The 20,417-nt window shown below is 53.6% G+C and overlaps 3 protein-coding genes and 1 non-coding gene across 17 annotated transcripts in view; 1 reads left to right on the forward strand and 3 right to left on the reverse strand.

The window, feature by feature from the left end:
* Positions 1-20,417, forward strand: part of LOC102943236 (zinc finger protein 883) — a 2,438,435-nt gene that overhangs the window by 2,147,008 nt on the left and 271,010 nt on the right. The window lies entirely within an intron of this gene.
* LOC119564595 (zinc finger protein 883) overlaps positions 1-20,417 on the reverse strand; it is a 1,467,279-nt gene that overhangs the window by 1,264,808 nt on the left and 182,054 nt on the right. The window lies entirely within an intron of this gene.
* Positions 1,852-20,417, reverse strand: part of LOC122463947 (zinc finger protein 501-like) — a 200,335-nt gene continuing 181,769 nt past the window's right edge. Inside the window, exons 2-6 of one of the 4 annotated variants that reach the window (XM_043537514.1) lie at positions 8,768-9,043; positions 8,385-8,473; positions 7,580-7,706; positions 4,879-4,992; positions 1,852-4,508 (exon numbers count right to left, since the gene is read on the reverse strand). In XM_043537514.1, coding sequence (XP_043393449.1) covers positions 3,472-4,508; positions 4,879-4,992; positions 7,580-7,706; positions 8,385-8,426 — 1,320 coding nt within the window. In that variant the 5' untranslated portion in view covers positions 8,427-8,473; positions 8,768-9,043 and the 3' untranslated portion in view covers positions 1,852-3,471. Of the gene's footprint in view, positions 4,509-4,878; positions 4,993-7,579; positions 7,707-8,384; positions 8,474-8,767; positions 9,044-11,601; positions 11,742-20,417 lie in introns of those variants that run through there. The other 3 variants (XM_043537515.1, XM_043537517.1, XM_043537516.1) reach the window with 3 other exon arrangements.
* Positions 18,719-18,791, reverse strand: TRNAK-UUU. The gene has a single exon. It is a non-coding gene; the product is annotated as a tRNA-Lys (tRNA).

A 20,417-nucleotide genomic window follows, 5' to 3' on the forward strand; every position in this document is an offset into this window, starting at 1 on the left:
TCCCCTCGCTAGTTTCAGTGGCCTAGAGACTGAAGATGAGTTCGTAAATGAGGAATGGACACTGGGTGCTGCCACCGGACAAACACTCTCAGCCTTGCACCTCAGAAATGTACCATCTTACACAGCTCACGGCCTTCTCTTGAAAAGTGTAAGCTCATTAATTAGTTAGCCACTTCATCAAAAATAAAGGGGACATGCACCAGCCTTTGTCATGTGAGCAACTTTCCCAAGCACTTTGGACAAACTCAGGAGTAAGTATAAAATATTAAAATAAGTTTATTAACTACAGAAAGTTAGATTTTAGCTGAGTATAAGAGTTGGTCACAGAGGTCAAAAGTGGTTACATAACAAATGGAAATAGACTCTCAGTCTGAACTCTAATTTGAATATACGAAGCAAGAATTGGATGAAACAGCTTTTCTCACTCACTGGTTTCTCCAGGCAATGTTGAGTTCTTAATACACAGACTGAATTCCCTCTCAGCCTGGGACCAATCTCTGCAGTTCAAATTCTGAGTCTTCCAGACAATCTTCCAGGTGTTGAGATTGGGGAAGAGACAGGCCATGTGGGGGTGTCTTTGACTCTCATTTATATTTTTTCTCCAGGCGCTAGGTAGATTCTTGCTGTGATGCTGGGGTTAGTTAGCCCCCAATATGGAGCAGCCGTTTGCCTCCTGCATCTTGTGGTAGGCTGACCACAGCTCCTTCACTTTGACCCTGCACTGCAGTGTGTCCCTGTCATGGCCCCTTTCTATCATGCATCAGGAAATCTGTGTGTGCACCTCGGGAGTTGCACCGCAGAAAGCTGCTTTCCTGTGCAGAAACTTGCCCGTGTAGACAAGGCCGTAGAGGGCTTACAGAACATAAGAACCCAAGACTGGTCATAGACTGGGTCAGACCAATGGTCCATCAAGCCCAGTGAGCTACCTGAGAGTGACCAGTGCCAGATGCATCGGAGGGAATGAACAGAACAGGCTTGTTGACCTGCAAGGTGAGGGTCTTTCACCTTTATATTTAACTTCATTGTTGTCAATTCCTACTTATCCTATATCTTACCACCCCTCCCCTGAGGTCTCTGGGCAAATCAGGTGTCAACACTCCTTTGACACAGACGTGTCCCAATCCAGCTGAATTGAGGCAGAATTTGGGCCAATGTCAGTTTGGAAAAGACCCGCTTCACCCAGCAGGTTTCTCAAAGTATCCGTTGCTGTGAACCGCATGTCGTGTGGATGTGCGAATCCCAAAGATAGCAAACATGAAAGAAACACAAAGCCGGTTCTGAGGTTTCCAGAGCCAGGCCTGAGGGTTAGAGAGCTGTGCTCAAAAGGAGAAGGGGCCTCAGCACCTATAAAAATAACTGGTTGCAAAAACAAAACAAAAATTACAGGAAAAAAAACAACCAAACAACAACCACGCAGAAAAGCTCCCATCACACGCCCATCACCATTGTAGATCTTGACATCTCCTGCCTAAGGTGACATCTTTGCTTTGCGAACAAGAGCCCTGGAGAACTCTCTGGCTGTTCCCCTCTCACTGGGGAAAAGGTTCCACATCTCGTCTCAAGTAATTTTCCTCCCAACAGAAGATGTATTTTAAAATGTATCCAAATAAATTCCATTTGAAATAGAAATCATTCCAGTCTATACTGGGTCTCTATTCTCGTACATGCTATTTTCTCTCACATGTTCCCCCACTCTCATTCCTTTGGAGTCAGGTTTTAATTGCAGGATTAGCCACCATTTGCTATTTTGTAGGAGGGGGCTAGAAGAAAACCTGAATTATACTGTAACACCGAAAGTGATCACAGAATCAGCCTCTTACGTTACACTAATAAACTTCATGTGTAATTTTCTTGTTGCTGGTAACAGTTTATTCAAAGATTACAAACTATAAACCTTTAGGGCAGTTTTCTCTTAATTCCCATTTTCACCCAGTGAGCTCTGTGTGAAGTCACATTCTACCATAACCTAGGAGCCTTCCATTTCTGAGAGTTCATTTCTCCCTGGGTCTTCTCCCAGAAGTGTGGGTGGAAGGGGTCTCACACTACGTGGGAAGGCTGCATCATGAGAAAAACCACCTGTGCTCTACTTTCACACTTTCTAATCTTTCAGAGTAGCAGGAGGCGGAGAGGTGAGACAAAAGCATTAGACTCAAGAGCAAAACTAAGAGACCAAACCACAGACTCTGGACTCAGCATTCATGTATCCTGCAGTCTGAACTTGGAATCCCTCCTTGGCTACCATCATTTAACCAACACGGAAGTGCTTCTTGTCCAGCAAGGCAGCCAATTTGGGACCCATAGGCATGGGATGGCTCTGAAGGAATCAGCTGTTTCTCTCTGTGCTTCAGGAAACTTTGGATCCAAATGGTAAAAGACAGTTGTTCCCAGTTTCATCATGGCATCCTTTAGAAGTGTGAGCAATGCACTTCACTAGGGAGCAGCATTCTAAAAACAGTTTACCCCGGCCACAGGTCACCAGAGCGTCCACCTCTGGGGTGAAAATCAACCACTCGTACCTGTCATTTCTACCTGAGTTCTTGTCAAATCTTTAACCTGAGTTGTAGCAATTTTACACTTCTCTGGTGTAGAATTCTTCACCAACCACACAACAGACCAGTAGCGATAGTGAGGTATAACTCCCCCAAATATTCCCTTTTGTTTCTTTAATCTGGTGGCGCAGATTTAAATAAGGGACTAAATTCAGGTGCGGCTTAGAAACCCTGTAAGACACCAAATGTCAGGTATCTACTCAAAATAGGTGTCTTTCTGCAGCTCCATCACATTCATCATGGATTTCATTTCCTACACATTTACAGCATCTCCCAGGAGTGAGCTGAACAGAAGTGTCACTTCCATTTCTCCCATCTCTACCTAGAAAGGGACTGCATTTCCCAAATAGGCAACATGCACCTGATTAGGAAGGGGAGATCTTCAGGAGCAACCTCCTGCAGGGCAGGGGCCACAACTGCTCTGGGAGGCAAATGAAATGGAGGGACATTATAACCATGATGCTCAGGGTTTGTTTAGACTAGAAAAAGTGATGGAGTTTAGGTCAGGTCACGGGGAAAGCTAATGCCAACCACTGCACCTTGGCTGCATCTGCACAACAACTGTAATTGTCTTTTAACACCAAGATCACTGACTTCAGCAGCCAACGCCATGTGCAGTCCTAGTGGATGTACGGCACGGATAGTTTTTGCCTCAGTGTAGCTTATTGGGAACAAACCTCTCTCCCCCACCTGGAGCTGATGAACATTCCTGGCTGGAGGGACACACGCTCCTTCGACTCAAAAGGAAAGGAGTTGATAGAAAAGATCACAGGACTGACCCCAAAGAAGGGGGAGATGCAAAAGGCAGGAGCAGGCAACTCATCTGGGGGAGCTGAGTAACCACGGTGAAGATGGGGCACAGATCACTGAGTGGGAATTAGCAAATGTGATTTAAAAAAAAACAAACCACCTTTGGCCAGCCCTAGTCAAGGCATTTGTTACAGATCACTCCCATGTGGATTTTCTGATGTCTAATAAGGGTTGAGTTCTGATTGAAGCTTTTCCCACACTCAGAGCATGTGTAGGGCCTCTCTCCTGTGTGGATTCGCTGATGCGTCATAAGGGCTGAGCTTTGATTTAAGTGTTTCCCACACTCAGAGCATCCATAAGGTTTCTCACCCGTATGGATTCTTCTATGTGTGGTCAATACAGAGCTCTGATTAAAGCTTTTCCCGCACTCAGAGCATATGTAGGGTCTCTCACCGGTGTGGATTCTCTGATGTGTGGTAAGGGCTGAGCTATAACGGAAGCGTTCCCCACACTCAGAGCATGTGTAGGGTGCGTCTCCCGTGTGGATTCGCTGATGTGTGATCAGGTTTGAGCTCCGATTGAAGCTTTTCCCACACTCAGAGCATGTGTAGGGCCTCTCTTCTGTGTGGATTCTCTGATGTGAGATGAGGGATGTACTATGAATGAAGTGCTTCCCACACTCAGGGCATCCATAAGGTTTCTCACCCGTGTGGATTTTCCAATGTGTAATAAGGTGTGAGCTCTGCTTGAAGTGTTTCCCACACTCAGGGCAGCCATAAGGTTTCTCATGTATGTGGATTCTCTTATGTGCAATGAGGTGTGAGCTCCGCTTGAAGCATTTCCCACACACACTGCACGCGTAAGGTTTCTCACCTGTGTGGATTCTCTGATGTGTGAGAAGGTCAGAGCTCCCTTTGAAGCTTTCCCCACACTCGAGGCATGTGTACTGTGTTCCTTCCAAGTTCATTCTCTCACGTGTAATAAGGTCTGACTGGCTACTGAAGTTTTCCTCTGGCCCCTGCTGACTCTCACAGGCTTTTGTTTTTTCTGGGCGTGCACAGCTCCCAGAATCATTCCCTTTGGACCTTCCTGAGAACATCCCATGTGCTTCTACTCGCTCAGCATCTTCCTGCTGGGGTTCCTCCTCGTTTTCACTCACCATCCCAACATCTGATGGGAGACAGAGAGAATCCAGACGTAAGTCTCTGCCTGCGCCAGAGAGAAAGGAAATCTCAGAGAGAAGAATGGAAAAAGGGATGAAGAAACCAAAATATGTACAGGAGAGATCAAACCTATCAGGAGCTGATTTTCCCTTAAACCTTCCCCAGAGGAGAGAAAGGAAGGGATCAGTTCTGGGTCCGTATCTCAGAAGAAATCTCAGGGGACAGCGAGATTGGGGAGGGACCTGCTGCAGCTGTCAGTCAGCATAGGTGGGAAGCCATGAGTGACCTCTGCCTAATGGTTCCATATCTGCAGGGAACAATCCTGAACTTGGAGAGCTCACAAGGTCTTTGTAGGGCATCCCAAATGTTTCCTGTATTCATGGAGAGTTTTGGGGTTGGTTTAACCAATGCCTCACCTGTGCAGGCAGCTCTCGGGAGCACTTTTTTCTCAGAGCCATGAAGGTCTGGGACCCACGGCTCCTCCCCTCGTTCCAGCTGCGAGATCACATCAGATTTGGAAACTGGAAACCCTGCTCAAAGCAAAGAAACCAAGGGAGGTCAGTGGAATTTGTGGGATACTTGTCTCAAAGAATATTCCATGCTTTTAAGCCCAGCTCCTTTTTAAGTAGTAATGTCCCGAGGCCGGCTTCCTTGGCTCAAAGTGCCAGGAGATGAGTATAATAAATCATATTCATTACCTTAGTGCCTAAGGGCCAACTAACAGTGGGTCCTCATTTTGCTAGGCACAGTACAAACCGAGAAGAGTTGACGGCCCGTGCCCTGAAGAAGTTTCAATGGAAATAGACAAGGCAGACACAGAATGGGGGAAGGGGGAGAACCCACCAGCAGAGTGAACTCCGTGAAGGCAGAGCGACAGATCTGATCAACACAGGCCTATATCTTGAGACTATCGGATTTAATGTTACAACTAGGGCCAGTGTTTTCCGGAAATTGTTGCTAGGACTGCATTTTTTCCTGAAATTACTCTTCGTTTCTGGAATCATCGTTAATAACTGGAATTGCTGATCAGAGGGGGGGTGGGGCATGCAGGGTCACAACCCCCCAGATTTCTCCCTGGAGACCCCCGACTCCTCCCCAGGGCACAGGCTGGCTGCGGTTGAGACTTGCTGACAATTTCTTCCCTCCTCATACAAGTCTGGGATCAGCAGTGGGACGCCAGGCTCCCTCATCATGCTGCAGAGAGGACGGCACTCACAGCTGCTCGCGGCCGTGTCCACAGCACCTCTCCCCTGCTCATCTCCCATGCACACAGCTGGTTCATGCCCCGTCTCTCCAGCGCACAGCTGGCTCTAGGCTCTCAATGCCCAGTGTCTGGGCCCCACCTCCCCACACAGCTGGCTCCTGTCCCCTCAAGGCACTTTCAGGCTTTAAAGGATTAGATATTGCTCACGTTTCTCAGTTACTCTGTTTTCATTGCCTGCAAACTCTTGCCCTAATTATGACTGTTATCTGTATAGCTAAGCCAGCCCTTGAAAGCATGAATTCTTCACAGACTACGATGCCAAGATGCGCCAGATGATACCAGGAAGGGCTGCGGGATGGGTTTCCTGTGCAAGCTGGTATCACTACGGGGTGATGAATGCCAGATCTCAAGGTTAGTTATGCAGAGCTCCACCTTTTGAAGCTTTACCCAACGCAGAAAGGGGTAGTGACAGATTTCCCCTCATTCAGGAGACTGAAGACGACAGACTTTTGGGGGATAAAAAGCTGAGTTTGAGCTGACTGAGGGGGGTCTTTCTAGGCTACAAACTCACAGGACCTGATAACCACCAAGAGGTAACCCTTTAAGAAAGGTTTTAATACACTTTGGAACCGATCAGGGATTCCCATGAGGACCGCTGAGGGAATGAAGGTAAATATGCATTTGAATGCTCTTAATGTTTTATGAGAACGGGAACAGGAAGGGCAGGGATATCACTGAATGCAGGATCTCAGCAGTACTAGATGTCAGGATAGCACCATATTGCAGCCCACTGGAAAACAACGCACAGTCAACCTGGGGAACTCCTTGCCAGAGGACGTTGTGAAGGCCAAGATTATAATAGGGTTACAAAAAAAAAAAAAAGCCACCATGAGAAATCTATCGAGGACAGGTCCGTGAATGGTTATGAGCCAGGATGGGCAGGGATGGTGTCCCTAACTTCTGTTTGTCATAAGCTGTGAATGGGTGACAGGAGATGAATCACTTCATGATTCTCTGTTCTGTTCATTCCCTCTGGGACACCTGGCACTGGTCACTGTCGGAAGACAGGACACTGGGCTAGATGCACCTTTGGTCTGTCCCAGTGTGGTCGTTCTTAAATACTGGGAACCTAGTGAGTCCAGTGCAATGGGAGGGAGTAGGAAAATCCCTGGGTGTGAAGAAAACTGGGATATTAGAAACTATCATTCAGAAGCAACAGACTCTAAATAGTCTAGAAAAGCAGAATGTGAAAAATAAGAATCGGGGTCGTGTGACTTCAGGAATGAGGGACTCAAAAAACTTCTCTCAAGTCTGCAGAGAAGAGAGATTCTGGCTATTGCACATGGGGATGGGGGGAGCAACTCTCCGGGTCTCAAGGATTTTCACCAGCAACCTAGGCCATTTTCGCATGCACGGGTGCAATCCGGAGCAATGAGGAGTTGTGTCATCTGTAATCCTGGGTGAGATTCAATGTTCTGCTGCTGGAGCTCCCTTGTCTGGATTCCCCCAGCCAGCATTCAAGGACGCCCCGAGTGTCTGTGTGATCAGTAACCCTGGACCAGCAGCCCTGACTCCAGCAGCCTGCTTCTTACACCCCAAGCACATTCTGGTCTGGGTGGAGAAGGCTCAGGGTTTGAGAGAAGGCCACAAGTAGGAAGCTTCTGTTCGTTACGCTGGACCTAACCCCCCCGTTTCACTTGTGCAAAGAGGAGATATCGGACACTGTGCGGTACTGCCCCTGGGCTCTGTCCCCACAGTGTTCTGCAGCAGGGGAGGGTCTCTGGTCGTGTGTGGGTCACTGGCACGCTGGGGTGATGCTGGAACAGGACAGAGCAGAGATGCCATTGCGGGGGTGAGGTGAACCTCATCTCTTCATTTCCCCCTCCAAGAACCGAGGGGACAGGAACCCTTACCCAGCGAGGTCACATTCTCATAGGTCTCCTGCATGACGTCTCTGTAGAGGGCTCTCTGAGCAGGGTCCAGCAGAGCCCCCTCTTCCCTGGTGAAATACACAGCCACCTCCTCGAAGGTCACCGGCCCCTGAAAGAGCAAGAGCCCCACACTCAGGACCTGCTGCCCCACTCACAGCCCCACTATTCGTGGGGGAGAGGAGCCAATCAAACGGAAACTCTGGGTGGATCGCAGAGTCCCACCCCCACCCCACTCAGAGCACCCAGGAAACACCAGGGTGAGGGGGCGAAGAGAGAGCCCCTCCTCTCTCCCAGCAGATCCATCACACACCTACTAGCCACAGACCGATACAGGAGATGCTGCCCCGAGCCGGGTCTATGGAGAGATCTCTTGTAGGAAGCCCAACACCCTCCTCCTTGTCAGGAGCTGGATATGAGGCAGGGGAATCTCCCCTAAGCCTGACTGCTGGCTGCCCCCTTCATATTTCAAGGCACCCGCTGGTTAGTTGGCTCAGGCTCCAGCACTAGGAGTCTGGGCCTTTTTCCCAGCCCCATGTAGCTGGGTTATTTTCTGTTCACCAAATTGGAGCTTTTCCACCTCCGAACCTCATGGGTCTCTTCCTCGAATCTAGGCAACAACTCCCAGCAGGTCTGCCACCCCCTGGCCTCCTCCCTTTCTCCACCCTGTGCATTTCCTGCCCCGCTCCAACCTCCAAACCAGACGGTGCAAACCCTCCCCTCTCCGGTGTATTTGCTGTCCCTCTCCCTCCTGCAGGAACAGATCAGAACCCCCCCCAATAATCCCTACCTCAGCTGGCTCCTCTGCGGCCATGTCGCTCCCCTGTCCCATGGGAGGACGGGATGAACCGGAACGAAACGTGAGCGTCGTTCTGCAGCCTGGCTGGGCGAGAAGGGCCGTTGTGGAGGTTTAGGAACGGGCATTAGTTCATTTCACATCACTCCTCCCCCAGGCTCTTTCCCTGCAGAGCGAGATCCTAGATTCTGCCGTGCTGAGAAAATGCTCAGTCTCTTCATTACAGCAGAGACCTGGCCCCTCCTGCCAGGCTAGGCCCACAGACACACTTTTACCTCCTTTCTCCCTCCCGCATCCCATAACAAAGTCCCTGAACGCAATCCTAGAAAAAAGCAGAACCAAAGGAGTCCCTTTCGAGGATTCCCACTGACACTGACCCCACGGCAGCCACACCCCAGCAGGAGGGATATGGGGTCAGGAACTGGGTTTTCCTCTCTCTGATCCTCGTCTTGTCCACAGGAAAGTGATTCTCCCCACAGTGCAGTAATGCATCTGTCTGGGCAGATTAGAGAGCTGGAAATCTCTCTCGAAACTCTTTTATCCCACGGACCCTCTCAGTCTCTCTATCTCCTTTTCCCTGTGCCCTCTCCATGCCTGTCTGCTAGGAAACTCTCATTCCTGGGTTGTTTGCTCCCCCAGGGCTGGATTTGCTCCTGCAAATGGGAGGAGAAATGGGGTGGGGGGCTGTTTGTGTACAGTCATTTTATAGTCCCTCACTGCCTGCCTGGGATTTCCCCACTGCCTGCCGAGGACCCCCACCTGCCCTCCACCAGGATCTGCCAGGCCATTTGCCTGGGACCCCCTCCTCCTCCCAGCAGGACCCCCTGATGCTTTGCAGGAGGACCCCTCGCTCTGCGCCAGGGACCGCCCCACCACAGCTCTGGGCACTGGGCATGGCAATGGTCCCAGGAGCCAGCTGGGCAATCCCAGACAGAGCCCCTGGCACAGCACCAGGTACCCTCTAACCCCCTGCCCCACCTCCCCAAGAGACCCCCACCCCCACTGGTCTGCAGCCAACAGGCCCCCAGCGATACCCACCTCCAGGACCCAGAGCCTTAGGGCTGGGCACATCAGAACTACCCCCCGAAACCCCAAACCCTCGAGAACCCACCAACCTGACTAGGGTCCCCCCTGCCCAGCCACCCAGAGGCCTCCCCCTACCACAATGCCCCTTCAGCTCCCGCTGCAATCTCCCCACACAGACATGCACCCCCCAGCAACAGTGTTCCCTCGCAGTGTCTGACAAGTGGATAGAAAGTTATCACCACCCCTTGCTGGCCAGTCACACGGGCAGAGGGAGCCCGGGGGATGCTTATTTAACAGGAGAATGGACGGCCTGGAGGGCCAAAATAGGTAAGAAATTTCCTTGCCTTGTCATCAGCAAATAATGGCCACCATGGATCCACCCCAGAGGTGGCTGCATCTTAGCACTGCAGGAAGCCACCCCTCACGGAGAACCTTTGTCATGGGGTTTGGGATACTTCTGGACCCACGCTGCACTCAGAGGGACCTCCCCATCCCGTGCCGGCTAGAGAAAAGAAAAGGGTCCAGACAACTCTCCTGTTACCAGCTGGGAACTGATCCCCCAAACAGGGGTAGCCTCTGGCTTTGATGGGTTTTGAATATATGGCTAGTCTCTTTTATCAGCAGACATTTTTAACAGAGAGAAAGGAGGGAACAAATAATTCTCAAAGGAGAGGGAAAGATGATCATTGTTGCAGGGGGCTAATTTCCCAACCAGGATGGAGAAGGACTCAGGGCGACAGGTTCCCCCCAAGGAAGGGGAAGTTGCTGGGATTTAGAGACATGGGGAACAGCCGCAAACCCGGGAGGATTTTTAATTCACATTTGATAATGACATAGTAAGAGGGAAACCTGAGATTTCAGATCAGCGTTCAGAAATGAAAGAGAAAGGGTGGAAATCTGAGGGATTTTGGATCCATTTATGCAAATGATAGAGAGGAAAGTGGAAAATGAGAGGGATTTTATCGCAGTCGTTGATAGGAGGTAAAAGCTGAGTGTATATCCCACCACTATTTGGTCAATGAATAGAGCAGAAATGGGCAACATTGGCAAACGTTTTAGATCCATATTCAGGAATGTGAGAAAAGGTGTGAATCTGAGAGTTTCTTCGTAATTTATAATTACAGAGACAGGGAAAGCTCTCAGGGGCATATTCAATTAGAAGTAGACAACTAGAGTAAAAGGGGGGCAAATGTTGAGGGTATTTTTTATCAATCTTTGAGACGTACAGAGAAAACGTGTCACAAACTACGCAACTGAGAACATGGGATAAACACCAAGACCGGGGGGGATTTGATGTGGCTATTAAATAGCTAGCTGGAAAAGGGGGACCGTTTGTCATATAAAATCCAGCCTGTCCAATACATAAACAGAAAGTGATGGTCCCCCCCACCGCCCCCGCTCACCTGGGCAGCAGGGAGCCCTCTGAGGGGCTGATTGAAGAGGGCGGGGGGGGGGAGCTGGAGGGCTCCCTGGAGGAGGGGAGGGGGCGGCAGGGGGGGATGGGGAGGTGGGGGGCAGGTGGGGGCTGGGGGCAGCGGTGCTGTGGTTGGGGGGCAGCAAGTGGGACTGGGAAGCCGGGATCGGGGGCAGCCCCAGGGGGGACACGGCCCCTCCCTTCCCCGCCCCGGCAGAGACCCGGCGTCTCCTCCCACCCCCACGCCGGGGGCAGCCAGGTTGGGGGATGGCTCCGGGCTCCAACTTCCCCCGACACCGGGACAAATCGCTGCGGATAAAACGGGGGGGGGGGAATCCCCCCCCCACGGGAGGAGAGTTTCAATGGACATGTGAGGAGGAGGGAGAGACGGGGGGGGATCAGGGGAGACGAGAGAGCGGATGGGGGGGGGGGGGGGAGTTTACAGCCACGTGGGAGCTACCGAGAGAGAAAAGGGGAGAACTGGGGGCATTTGTGTCCGTGGGGGGGGGGGTGGAAGGGGCACAAACAGGGACATGATCCAATTAACTCCCCCCCGCCCCCCACTCCCCCCTCCGGGAATTTCCTGGCTGCACAGAGACAGTTCAACACCCCCCCGCGCAACTCCGGCTTCATCCCCTGCTCACCCCCCAAGGGACCCCCCCCGCCGGGCCCGAGTCTCTGCCCCCCCCCCAATCCCAGCCGTGCCGGGGGCAGAGAGTCACCTTCCTGCCCCCCCACCAGCGCTCCCCCCCCGCGGGGTCTCCCACTCACCAGGGCGGGGGCGGGCAGAGCCAGGGGCTGGACACAGCTGGAGAAAGCCCCCCCAGCCGGGCACGGGGGGTCAATGACGGGCCCCCCCAGCACAGACCCCGGGGGAAGCCGCAGCTGCTCCTCCGAGAGACCCGACACGAGGCAGTGCCTGGGGGCGGGGCCTGGAGCGGACCGGGGGCGGGGCAGCGCCTGGGGGCGTGGCCTGGAGCAGACCGGGGGCGGGGCAGCGCCTGGGGGCGTGGCCTGGAGCAGACCGGGGGCGGGGCAGCGCCTGGGGGCGGGGCCTGGAGCAGACCGGGGGCGGGGCAGCGCCTGGGGGCGGGGCTCGGGCCCAGACCAGACGCTGCTGCTGCCCCGTGGGACCCGGGAGCCCGGGCTGGGCAGCTGCGGCTCCCCCCTGGGGTCCCTGCTGGGGGGGGCCCGTCATTAACCCCCCCCGTGCCCGGCCGGGGGGGGCTTTCTCCAGCTGGGACCCGCCCCCTGGGCACCCCCGGGCTCTGCCCGCCCCCAGCCGGAGCCCCCCGATGAGCGGGAGACCCCGGTGGGGGGGGGGGCTGGGGGGGGCAGGAAAGTGACTCTCTGCCCCCGGCCCCGGGGAGAAGCCTCGGAGCTGCCTCAGCCCCAGCGGAGCCGCCGCAGGCTGGGGGAGAAGAACAGAAAGTGAAGAGAGAAGGGAAAAGAGCCCCCCCGTCCCCTCTCTGCCTCCCCCCTCCCACCCCACCATCCCGTCCGGGGGCATCCCGAGGCGGGTGCAGAATATGCAGCTGTGTAGGGCACCCTGAACTCTGGGCACCAAATTGCCCCACATTTCACGGGGCCCCTGGCAGCTGCCTGCTGCAGATGTGGCCCCCCCCAGCTCCGCCAGCCAGCCCCATCCCCTGGCCAGCCCCCCGGCCCGTGGGCTGCACCCACTGCCTGGGGCAGGGCTGTCCCGAGGGGGGCGTGGGGCCCGAGACAACACCCTCCACCCTGCCTCGTCGTCCTCTGCCCCCGGCCCACCCCCTGCCCCAGGCCCATCCAACCTGTCCCCCACCAAGCCTCTTCCCCCAGCCACGGACGCAGCCCGGAGGACGGGCAGGGGGCCTGCCCCGGCAGCAGGGGTCGGGCCGGACCCCGCAGTCACCAGCAATGGTGGGACGTGGAGCAACCCGGCCCCAGCCCACTCCCCTGTGCCCTCTGCCAGCCGCCCCCCTCCGCTTCCCGCGGCTGGGGAGTGCAGGGGCAGTCCTTCCCCCTCCCGCAAGGGACCCGGGCAAAAACTGGGGATTGCTTTGAGCAGGGGTTGGACTCGATGACCTCCTGAGGTCCCGTCCCACCCTGTGATTCTATGACTGCAGCCTGAGTCCAGCACCAGGGAACCCATGGGCGCAGACCCAAAACCACCCAACCCACTTCCGGAAGCTTCTGGATGGGGAGTGCTTAATCTGCCTAGCAACAATGACCCAGACCAGATCACTCCTACCTCCCACCAACTGGTCTCTTAAAGAGAGAGCTCCCGATTAGGCACACGGCTTACATGTTACTAATTATTTATACCAAATATAGGGCTTAACTGCTAAAATCGGTACCCACAACAATCCTCTGTGAGAAGGTGCCTGGCTCTCCCCTGCTGAGTTCTCTGTTTCAGCAAATGAGTTCGTTACAGACGATTGACCCAAGGTTCTTCCTTTCCCTGTGACACCAATTCCACGTTTGTTAACTGTCTGAAAGCACGAGCTTCAGCCACCGCCATGTCTTTTTCACGTAACATAACAAACGAAAATAGAATAAAATGAAACCCAAAGGAAGCGGAAAGGCAGGTCTATGCAAACACATTGAGGGTATTAAGCTTTTATGTTCGGTTCTGCTTGGCGACAACAAGAGAAACCTGTTTAAATTGGTTAGTTTTAACATTTTGTGGCAAAACCAGACATACTATATCCTGTCATATTTTCGACATTTGACTCTAACATAATTCTAGCTATATTTTAGTATTTAAGAAAGGTGCAAACAAGTTTGTAAACCCCCCAAAAAGAAACTGGCATTTTCTTAGTATCAGCTTTTGATTAACGTCGATGTTTCTCCTCACAGTTTTTCTTTGAATAAACCCCCGCGGCCCCGGTGATTAGTAAAAGAGAACCCTTTTCGTTTGCAATTGCATTAAGTCTTGAGGCAGAGAAAGCGTTTCTGGAAGAGAAACCTACCTCCACTCATCGCTCTTTGAAAAACTGGAGCCGAGAGGAGTGGGACTGTGGACTGGCACTGTGATGGGAATCATTGGTGGGGGAGGGGGATATCTAACCCGGTTAAAAATTGGAGACCCCAACACTTCTGCATTCCAGGCACACTTGTTGGGGTCCACGGCTGCACCGGAGAAAGGGGCTGATCCGTGGTGGGCATGCTGCTTCATACCTCACTCAGGGTCGGAACTGGTCTGTGCAAGCGAAAAGGACAGAGAGGCCTCCGATTGCAATAATCCCGTGCAGATAAACCAGGCTTGTCCACCCTCTATCCTGGCACAGCAGGGAAGGTTAGATTTGGAAAACGGTCAGATTCATAAACAAACCCCTTTTCATGCTGACAAACCAAAACAAAGCTGGGACACGCCCAGGGTGGGAACGGCCCTCTCCACGTCCATGTCGGATGCTCCTTGAGAACGGCTGGCTACCGCAAATGTCCCCTTTTGCTGCCTCCAGGCCGGTCCCCTTGGCTTCAAAGCATTGACCAAGAGGACGGGTGACCATGGGGGCAGCACCACAAACCCCCACGTCGGAGCAGGAACTCCGGGGCCACAGGCTAAATCCTCCAGTCCCAGCGCAAAATCTTCAGCCGGGCCCTTGTCGCGCCCCTCCTGCCTCTGCCTGAGTGGCGAGGGAGACCCCACGAGACGCGCAGGCTCCACCTTCCTTCCCACCCGCTGCCATGTAGACGGTGCCCAGCTCTTTGCCTGTGGCAGCCCCTGCCAGGGAAGCCTGGCCACGCGGCCCGAGCCTGAGCGGCAGCCACGGTCCCTCCTCCCGCGGCTGGCCGAGCGCGGCGCAATGGGGGCCAAGGCCAGGCTGAGCGGGAAGGCCCCTGCCGGCCAGACCGAGCTGAGCGATATCCTGCGAGCCTCGCTCGCCTGTCCCCACAGCAGCTGCCTGCCTCTCTGGGCAGGAGAAGGGGACAAAGAAGCACCCACGCCTCAGGCCGGGGGATGAGGCACTCCCCTCCCATGGCAGCGCCCTTCGACTTCAGCCCCGCCAGCGAGGAGTGCTGGGGACCTTCCGAGCAGGATTCGGCCTCAGCAGGTCCCTGACCCCAGGGGCCAGGCTCCTGTCTCTCTGCAGGCCCCTGCCGGGCTTGAAGATCCAGGAGAAAAACAAGGGGGCCGGTTGCTGGCAGAGAATGGGGTCCGTCCCTCCACCGCGGACGTCCCGGCCCAGCGTGTTACGGCTGCAGAACTGGGCGCGGATCCGCGGCAGATGCAGACAAGCTTCCCTTCAACAGCGCAGATGGGGGGACGGAGGCTGGAGCAGGCCAGGAGCGGATTTACCCTGAAACAAACCACGTAGTGCCACGGGGCCCCCCAGTGACGGGGGACCCCAAACTTCAGGCCAAATCTCATCTCCCAGCCTGCCCCCGAGTCCAGGCCAGCAGTGCAACGGGGCTCAGGCAGGCAGGCTGCCCGCATGCCATGGCCGGTGGCCCCAGGCCAACCCCAGAAGCAGCCATCTGCTGGCACGTCTCTGCTCACCCCTGGCCGGGGTGGGAGGGGAGGCAGCTCTGGGCGCTGCCCCCACCCCAGGGAGGGCACGGAGGCCTCTGCTCCCCTCCCCCCAGTGGGTGTGCAGGGATGTGCCAGCCGCGCGAAGGTGCCCTCTCTGCCTCCATACTGCTCCCAGAAGTGGCCAGCATGTCCCGGCATCCCCTGGGGGGGGTGGTGTCTCCCAGCACGGCCCCTGCCATGAGCACCAACTCCGCATCTCCCATTGGCCAGAGGAGATGTGGGAATTGTGGCCAATGGGAGCTGTGGAGAAAGCGCATGGAGACCCCCCCTTGGCCCCACCCACCTAGGGGCTGCTGCCAGAGGGTTGTGTGAGCCGGTCGCTTTGGGAGCTGCACTGCCCGGGGTAAGCGCCACCCCTCCTGCACCCTAACCCTCTCCCCCAGTGCAGAGCCCACACCCTGCACCCACATTTCCTCCCATAGCCCACACCCCTCAGCCCCTCCCACACCCCAGTCCTCTGCCCCAGCCCAGAACCTGCACCCCACATGCAAACTGCCTCCCATAGCTTTGCTTCTCTTCCTTTAACCCAGAACCGTCCTTCTTCTCCTGGGCTGCAAGTAGCCATCCCTGGGAAGCCAAGCGGCAGGCACAGGATTCTACCTCCCAGCAGCCAACCGCACCTCCCCAGGCTTTGGCAGAACGAACGGTGGAGCTCTACTAACCCCACTTCGCCGCTTAGCTTCTGCCCTGCCTTCCTCAGCGTGACTTTCCTCTTTTGCCCCATCCCTGCCTCACTTCCTCCTTTGGCAAGTCACGCAAAGGAGGCCGGCAGGAAGAGCCGGCCTCCATAGGCCAAGCTCCAAGGGCAGAGGAGGCCAAGCCACAAGGCTTCAAAAGGTCACTGGCCTCGATCCTCCAACTTTCCCCTGCTGATGTAAAGGCTTCTTCTCAGCTCATTTCACCACCCTCTGTCCGCTAGGGGTTGGGGTTATCGCAGGGACAGGCCAGTGGCAGAAGTAGGAGCGCCTTGCTGGACAGCTAGGAAAAGTAGCCCGTCATGTTTCGAAACAGGGGCCTTTTGCATGTTGGGCAAACGTGATAACCACTACACTACAGAGACTCTGACACAGTGCTCTGCCCCTCTCTTCAGAAGAACGGCCAGACTGGGTCAGACCAAAGGTCCATCCAGCCCAGTATCCTGTCTACCGACAGTGGCCAATGCCAGGGGCCCCAGAGGGAGTGACCCTAACAGGTAATGATCTAGTGATCTCTCTCCTGCCATCCATCTCCACCCTCTGATAGACAGAGCCTAGGGACACCATTCCTTCCCCATCCTGGCTAATAGCCATTAATGGACTTAACCTCCATGAATTTATCTAGTTTAAACCCTGTTATAGTCCTAGCCTTTACAACCTCCTCAGGCAAGGAGTTCCACAGGTTGACTGTGCGCTGTGTGAAGAAGAACTTCCTTTTATTTATTTTAAACCTGCTGACCATGAATTTCATTTGGTGGCCCCTAGTTCTTCTGTTATGGGAACAAGTAAATAACTTTTCCTTATTCACCTTCTCCACACCACTCATGAGTTTATAGACCTCTATCATATCCCCCCTTAGTCTCCTCTTTTCCAAGCTGGAAAGTCCTAGCCTCTTTAATCTCTCCTCATATGGGACCCGTTCCAAACCCCTCATCATTTTAGTTGCCCTTCTCTGAATCTTTTCTAATGCCAGTCTATCTTTTTTAAAATGAGGAGATCACATCTGTACGCAGGATTCAAGATGTGGGCGTACCATGGATTTATATAAGGGCAATTAGCTATTCTCCATCTTATTCTATATCCCTTTTTTAATGATTCCTAACATCCCGTTTGCTTTTTTGACTGCCGCTGCTCACTGCCCGGACGTCTTCAGAGAACTATCCACGATGACGCCAAGATCTTTCTCCTGATTAGCTGTAGCTAAATTAGCCCCCATCATATTGTACGTGTAATTGGGATTATTTTTCCCAATGTGCATTACTTTACATTTATCCACATTAAATTTCATTTGCCATTTTGTTGCCCAATCACTTAGTTTTGTGAGATCTCTTTGAAGTTCTTCACAGTCTGCTTTGGTCTTAACTATCTTGAGCAGTTTAGTAGCATCTGCAAACTTTGCCACCTCGCTGTTTACCCCTTTCTCCAGATCATTTATGAATAAGTTGAATAGGACTGGTCCTAGGCGTGACCCTTGGGGACCACCACTAGTTACCCCTCTCCATTCTGAACACACCAATGGGTGAACCTGGAGACAGTGGTGGCAGCCTTTCGATAGGTCAGCTGGTAGAGCAAAGGACTGTAGCTGGCACTCAGGAAGTCATCCTTACATCACTCTTCTGACTCCAGTTTGAAGGAGGGCGTCTTTTTCTTCTCCTTGCTGAGAAAGAGCAAGAGAAGAAAGAAAGCTCAAGTGGGTCAACTCGGTGCACAAGTCCACACTGTCTTTTCTTGCTTGGGAGCTCGAAATGAGGGACTCATGGCTGGTAAAAGCACCGCTGTGCTTGCAGAAAGCAGCCACCCCCTGCACACAGAGAGCATGCCAAAGCCTGGGATTCCTCACAGGCCAGCAACTGCTTCTCCCAGTTCGCATTCCCCACCTCATCGCTGACCGAATGCGAGAAGGCCCGGCTCATCACCCTGCCCCCTCTTGCGGCCCTCCTCTTCCGCCCTGACCGACAGGGAGGAGTATTAACTCTCCCTCCCTTCAGCATTCCTGGGGAACACCAACGCCGCCCAAGTGACTTTGGGCCAGTAGGTCAACCAATAGGGCTGCCTCCTAGGCCTGACTTCTGCCCAGCTTCTGGACTGAGAGGAAATGCAGCTCGCATCCCTACCTACAGGACTCCAGGCACGGCCAGCCTTCTGGATCAAACGTCCCCTCTTGCGCTCAAGTCACAACAGCTAGTGGGCAAAAGACAGGCTCCCATGTCATTTGAGAGAGAGCAAGATGAAGCTTTAGAAATCATAAGAAGGTCAGCTGGCAACCAAAGGACCCCGAAGTCCCACTGAGACTTGAACTTATATTGCAGGAGCGCTGGCCCTTACACCACGGGACCGGCAGGTGACCCCTCAAACTCTGTTGACTTCCAGGAGGGAGCACTCTATGGGGACAATTTTTTCTGGCAGGGAGGACCCTGTGGGAACATGCCACTCTGGCCAGCCCTGCATTTGCTCAACAAGTCAGCACAGAGCGCTTTGCTGCAGGCCCAGAGGCCTTTCTTTCTCCAGACTGCGAGTCCAGGGGGCATGTGAGGAAGTTGCTCCTTCAGTCCCAGGGAGTAAAGGGCCTTTCCTAGGAAAGGCCAAGTCCTGAAAAAGAAAAGTCAAGGAGGGTCATCAAAAGATGCCTTCTGAACTTCTTGTGGGGATAGCACAACAGGAGAGGGTCCCTTTCTGCCTGACCAGGGACTTGAACCCTGGACCCTCAGATTAAAAGTCTGATGCTCTACCAACTGAGCTAGCCAGGCTCACATGCAAATCAGGCCAGTCTGCTGCAGGAGAGAAACTAGTCAAGAAAAAGAGAGCAGAAACAATACAGAAAACCTGCTACTCTCACTCTCTTACCAGTCCCAGCCCCAACCTGCACCTCCGTGCAGCGCCCTGAGGCCTTTTTATTTTTTTTATTTTTTTAGTTAAATATCGGATCTAGGATCTGAGGCTTTGGGAAGGACAGATGGTCTCAGACGTCAGAGCGCTGTAAACCACGCAGCCACCCCCTAACTCAGGGGCCTGCTCCAGCCCTGAGTCTGGGCTCCTGGGATCCCTCCCACAGAGCAGGGTGCCCACAGATTACAGCCTGAAAATAGACATGGGAAACTAACTCCTGCTCTCCCTGACAGGGCCTCCTCTAGACCAAATGGCACCCCAGGCAAGACGCTTCTTCGCTGCCCCCCCCCCCCATCTTAGACTTTGAATAGCTTATTTTTTATTGCATTTGTAGCTCATTTCATGGTTTTCATGCACAATTTGGATGCACGATTTTCTCTATCATATAAGATAATAAATTTGCAGGCTAGGATCTGTAAATCTGTATTTATTCGTGCCATTTATAGCAAATTAAAAAAAAACAAACATTTCCTCTAAGCCCATAGAAACTTTTTAATTTTCATAGTAACTGAAAGGTACTAACATCTAGAAATTGAACTGTCACCAACACAGGGTGGACCAGCATTAAATAGTTACTGTAAGACCCAGGGTTTGAATGTTAATCCTAGTGCTTGAGTTCAAAGGTCTTTTTCCTCGCCTTTGCCCTCGTGAACTGAAACGTAGCTTTAGAGAGATCCAAGGACTGGCCAATCTCATTTTCAAGTGATCAAATAGCAAGTGACGTCAGTCTCTCATTAGCCATCGCCAATCAAAGTTATGTTTTAATGATCCTGAGCATCAAGGCAAGGGTGGATCTGTCTATCTCCTTCCGCTACGCTAGTGGGCCCAAGTCCCTGGCAGCCAGTAGGTGAAGCTGGGAGAGCAGGGTGGGGCGGCAAGTGGCGGCAGGACTCTTGCTGCCGGGGTCTAGCTGCCGAACTTCCTCCCCGTGCCGCTGGGCCCCAGTCGCCTTCAGCCACCAGGTAACCCAGGAACTAAGGCGGGAATGGGGTGAGGAAGCATGTCAAGCTAAGCAAGGCAGGCAAAAATTCATCTTGCCTTTGTGGGCTGCTCAGTAGGACGTCCGTTTTGTGTGCCATGGCTGACAAAAACAGCCTGGACAGAGAAGCAGCAGGCCAACAAAAGTGCCCTGCAGGTGCCAAAGTTGCTCATTCAGGCGAGCGTTAGACTGACGATCTAGAGGTCCCTGGTTCAATCCCAGGCTTTGGCGTGCTCTTTGGTCCCTTTGTGTGCAGGGGTGGGCTGTTTCCTTGGAGTGCAGTAGTACCTCTACCCACCACGGGATCCCTCATTTCGGGCTCCCCAGCGGGAAAAGACAGCGGGGGCTTGTGCACCGAGTTGGCCCGCCTGAGCTTTCTTTCTTCTCTTCCTCTTTCTCAGCAAGGGGAAGAAAAAGAAGCCCTCCTTCAAGCTGGAGTCACAAGGGTGAAGTAAGGATGACTTCCTGAGCACCGGCTCCAGTCCTTTGCTCCATCGGCTGACCTATG

The sequence above is a fragment of the Chelonia mydas genome, chromosome 28, assembly GCF_015237465.2.
Source record: "Chelonia mydas isolate rCheMyd1 chromosome 28, rCheMyd1.pri.v2, whole genome shotgun sequence".
NCBI classification, from domain to species: Eukaryota; Metazoa; Chordata; order Testudines; family Cheloniidae; genus Chelonia; species Chelonia mydas.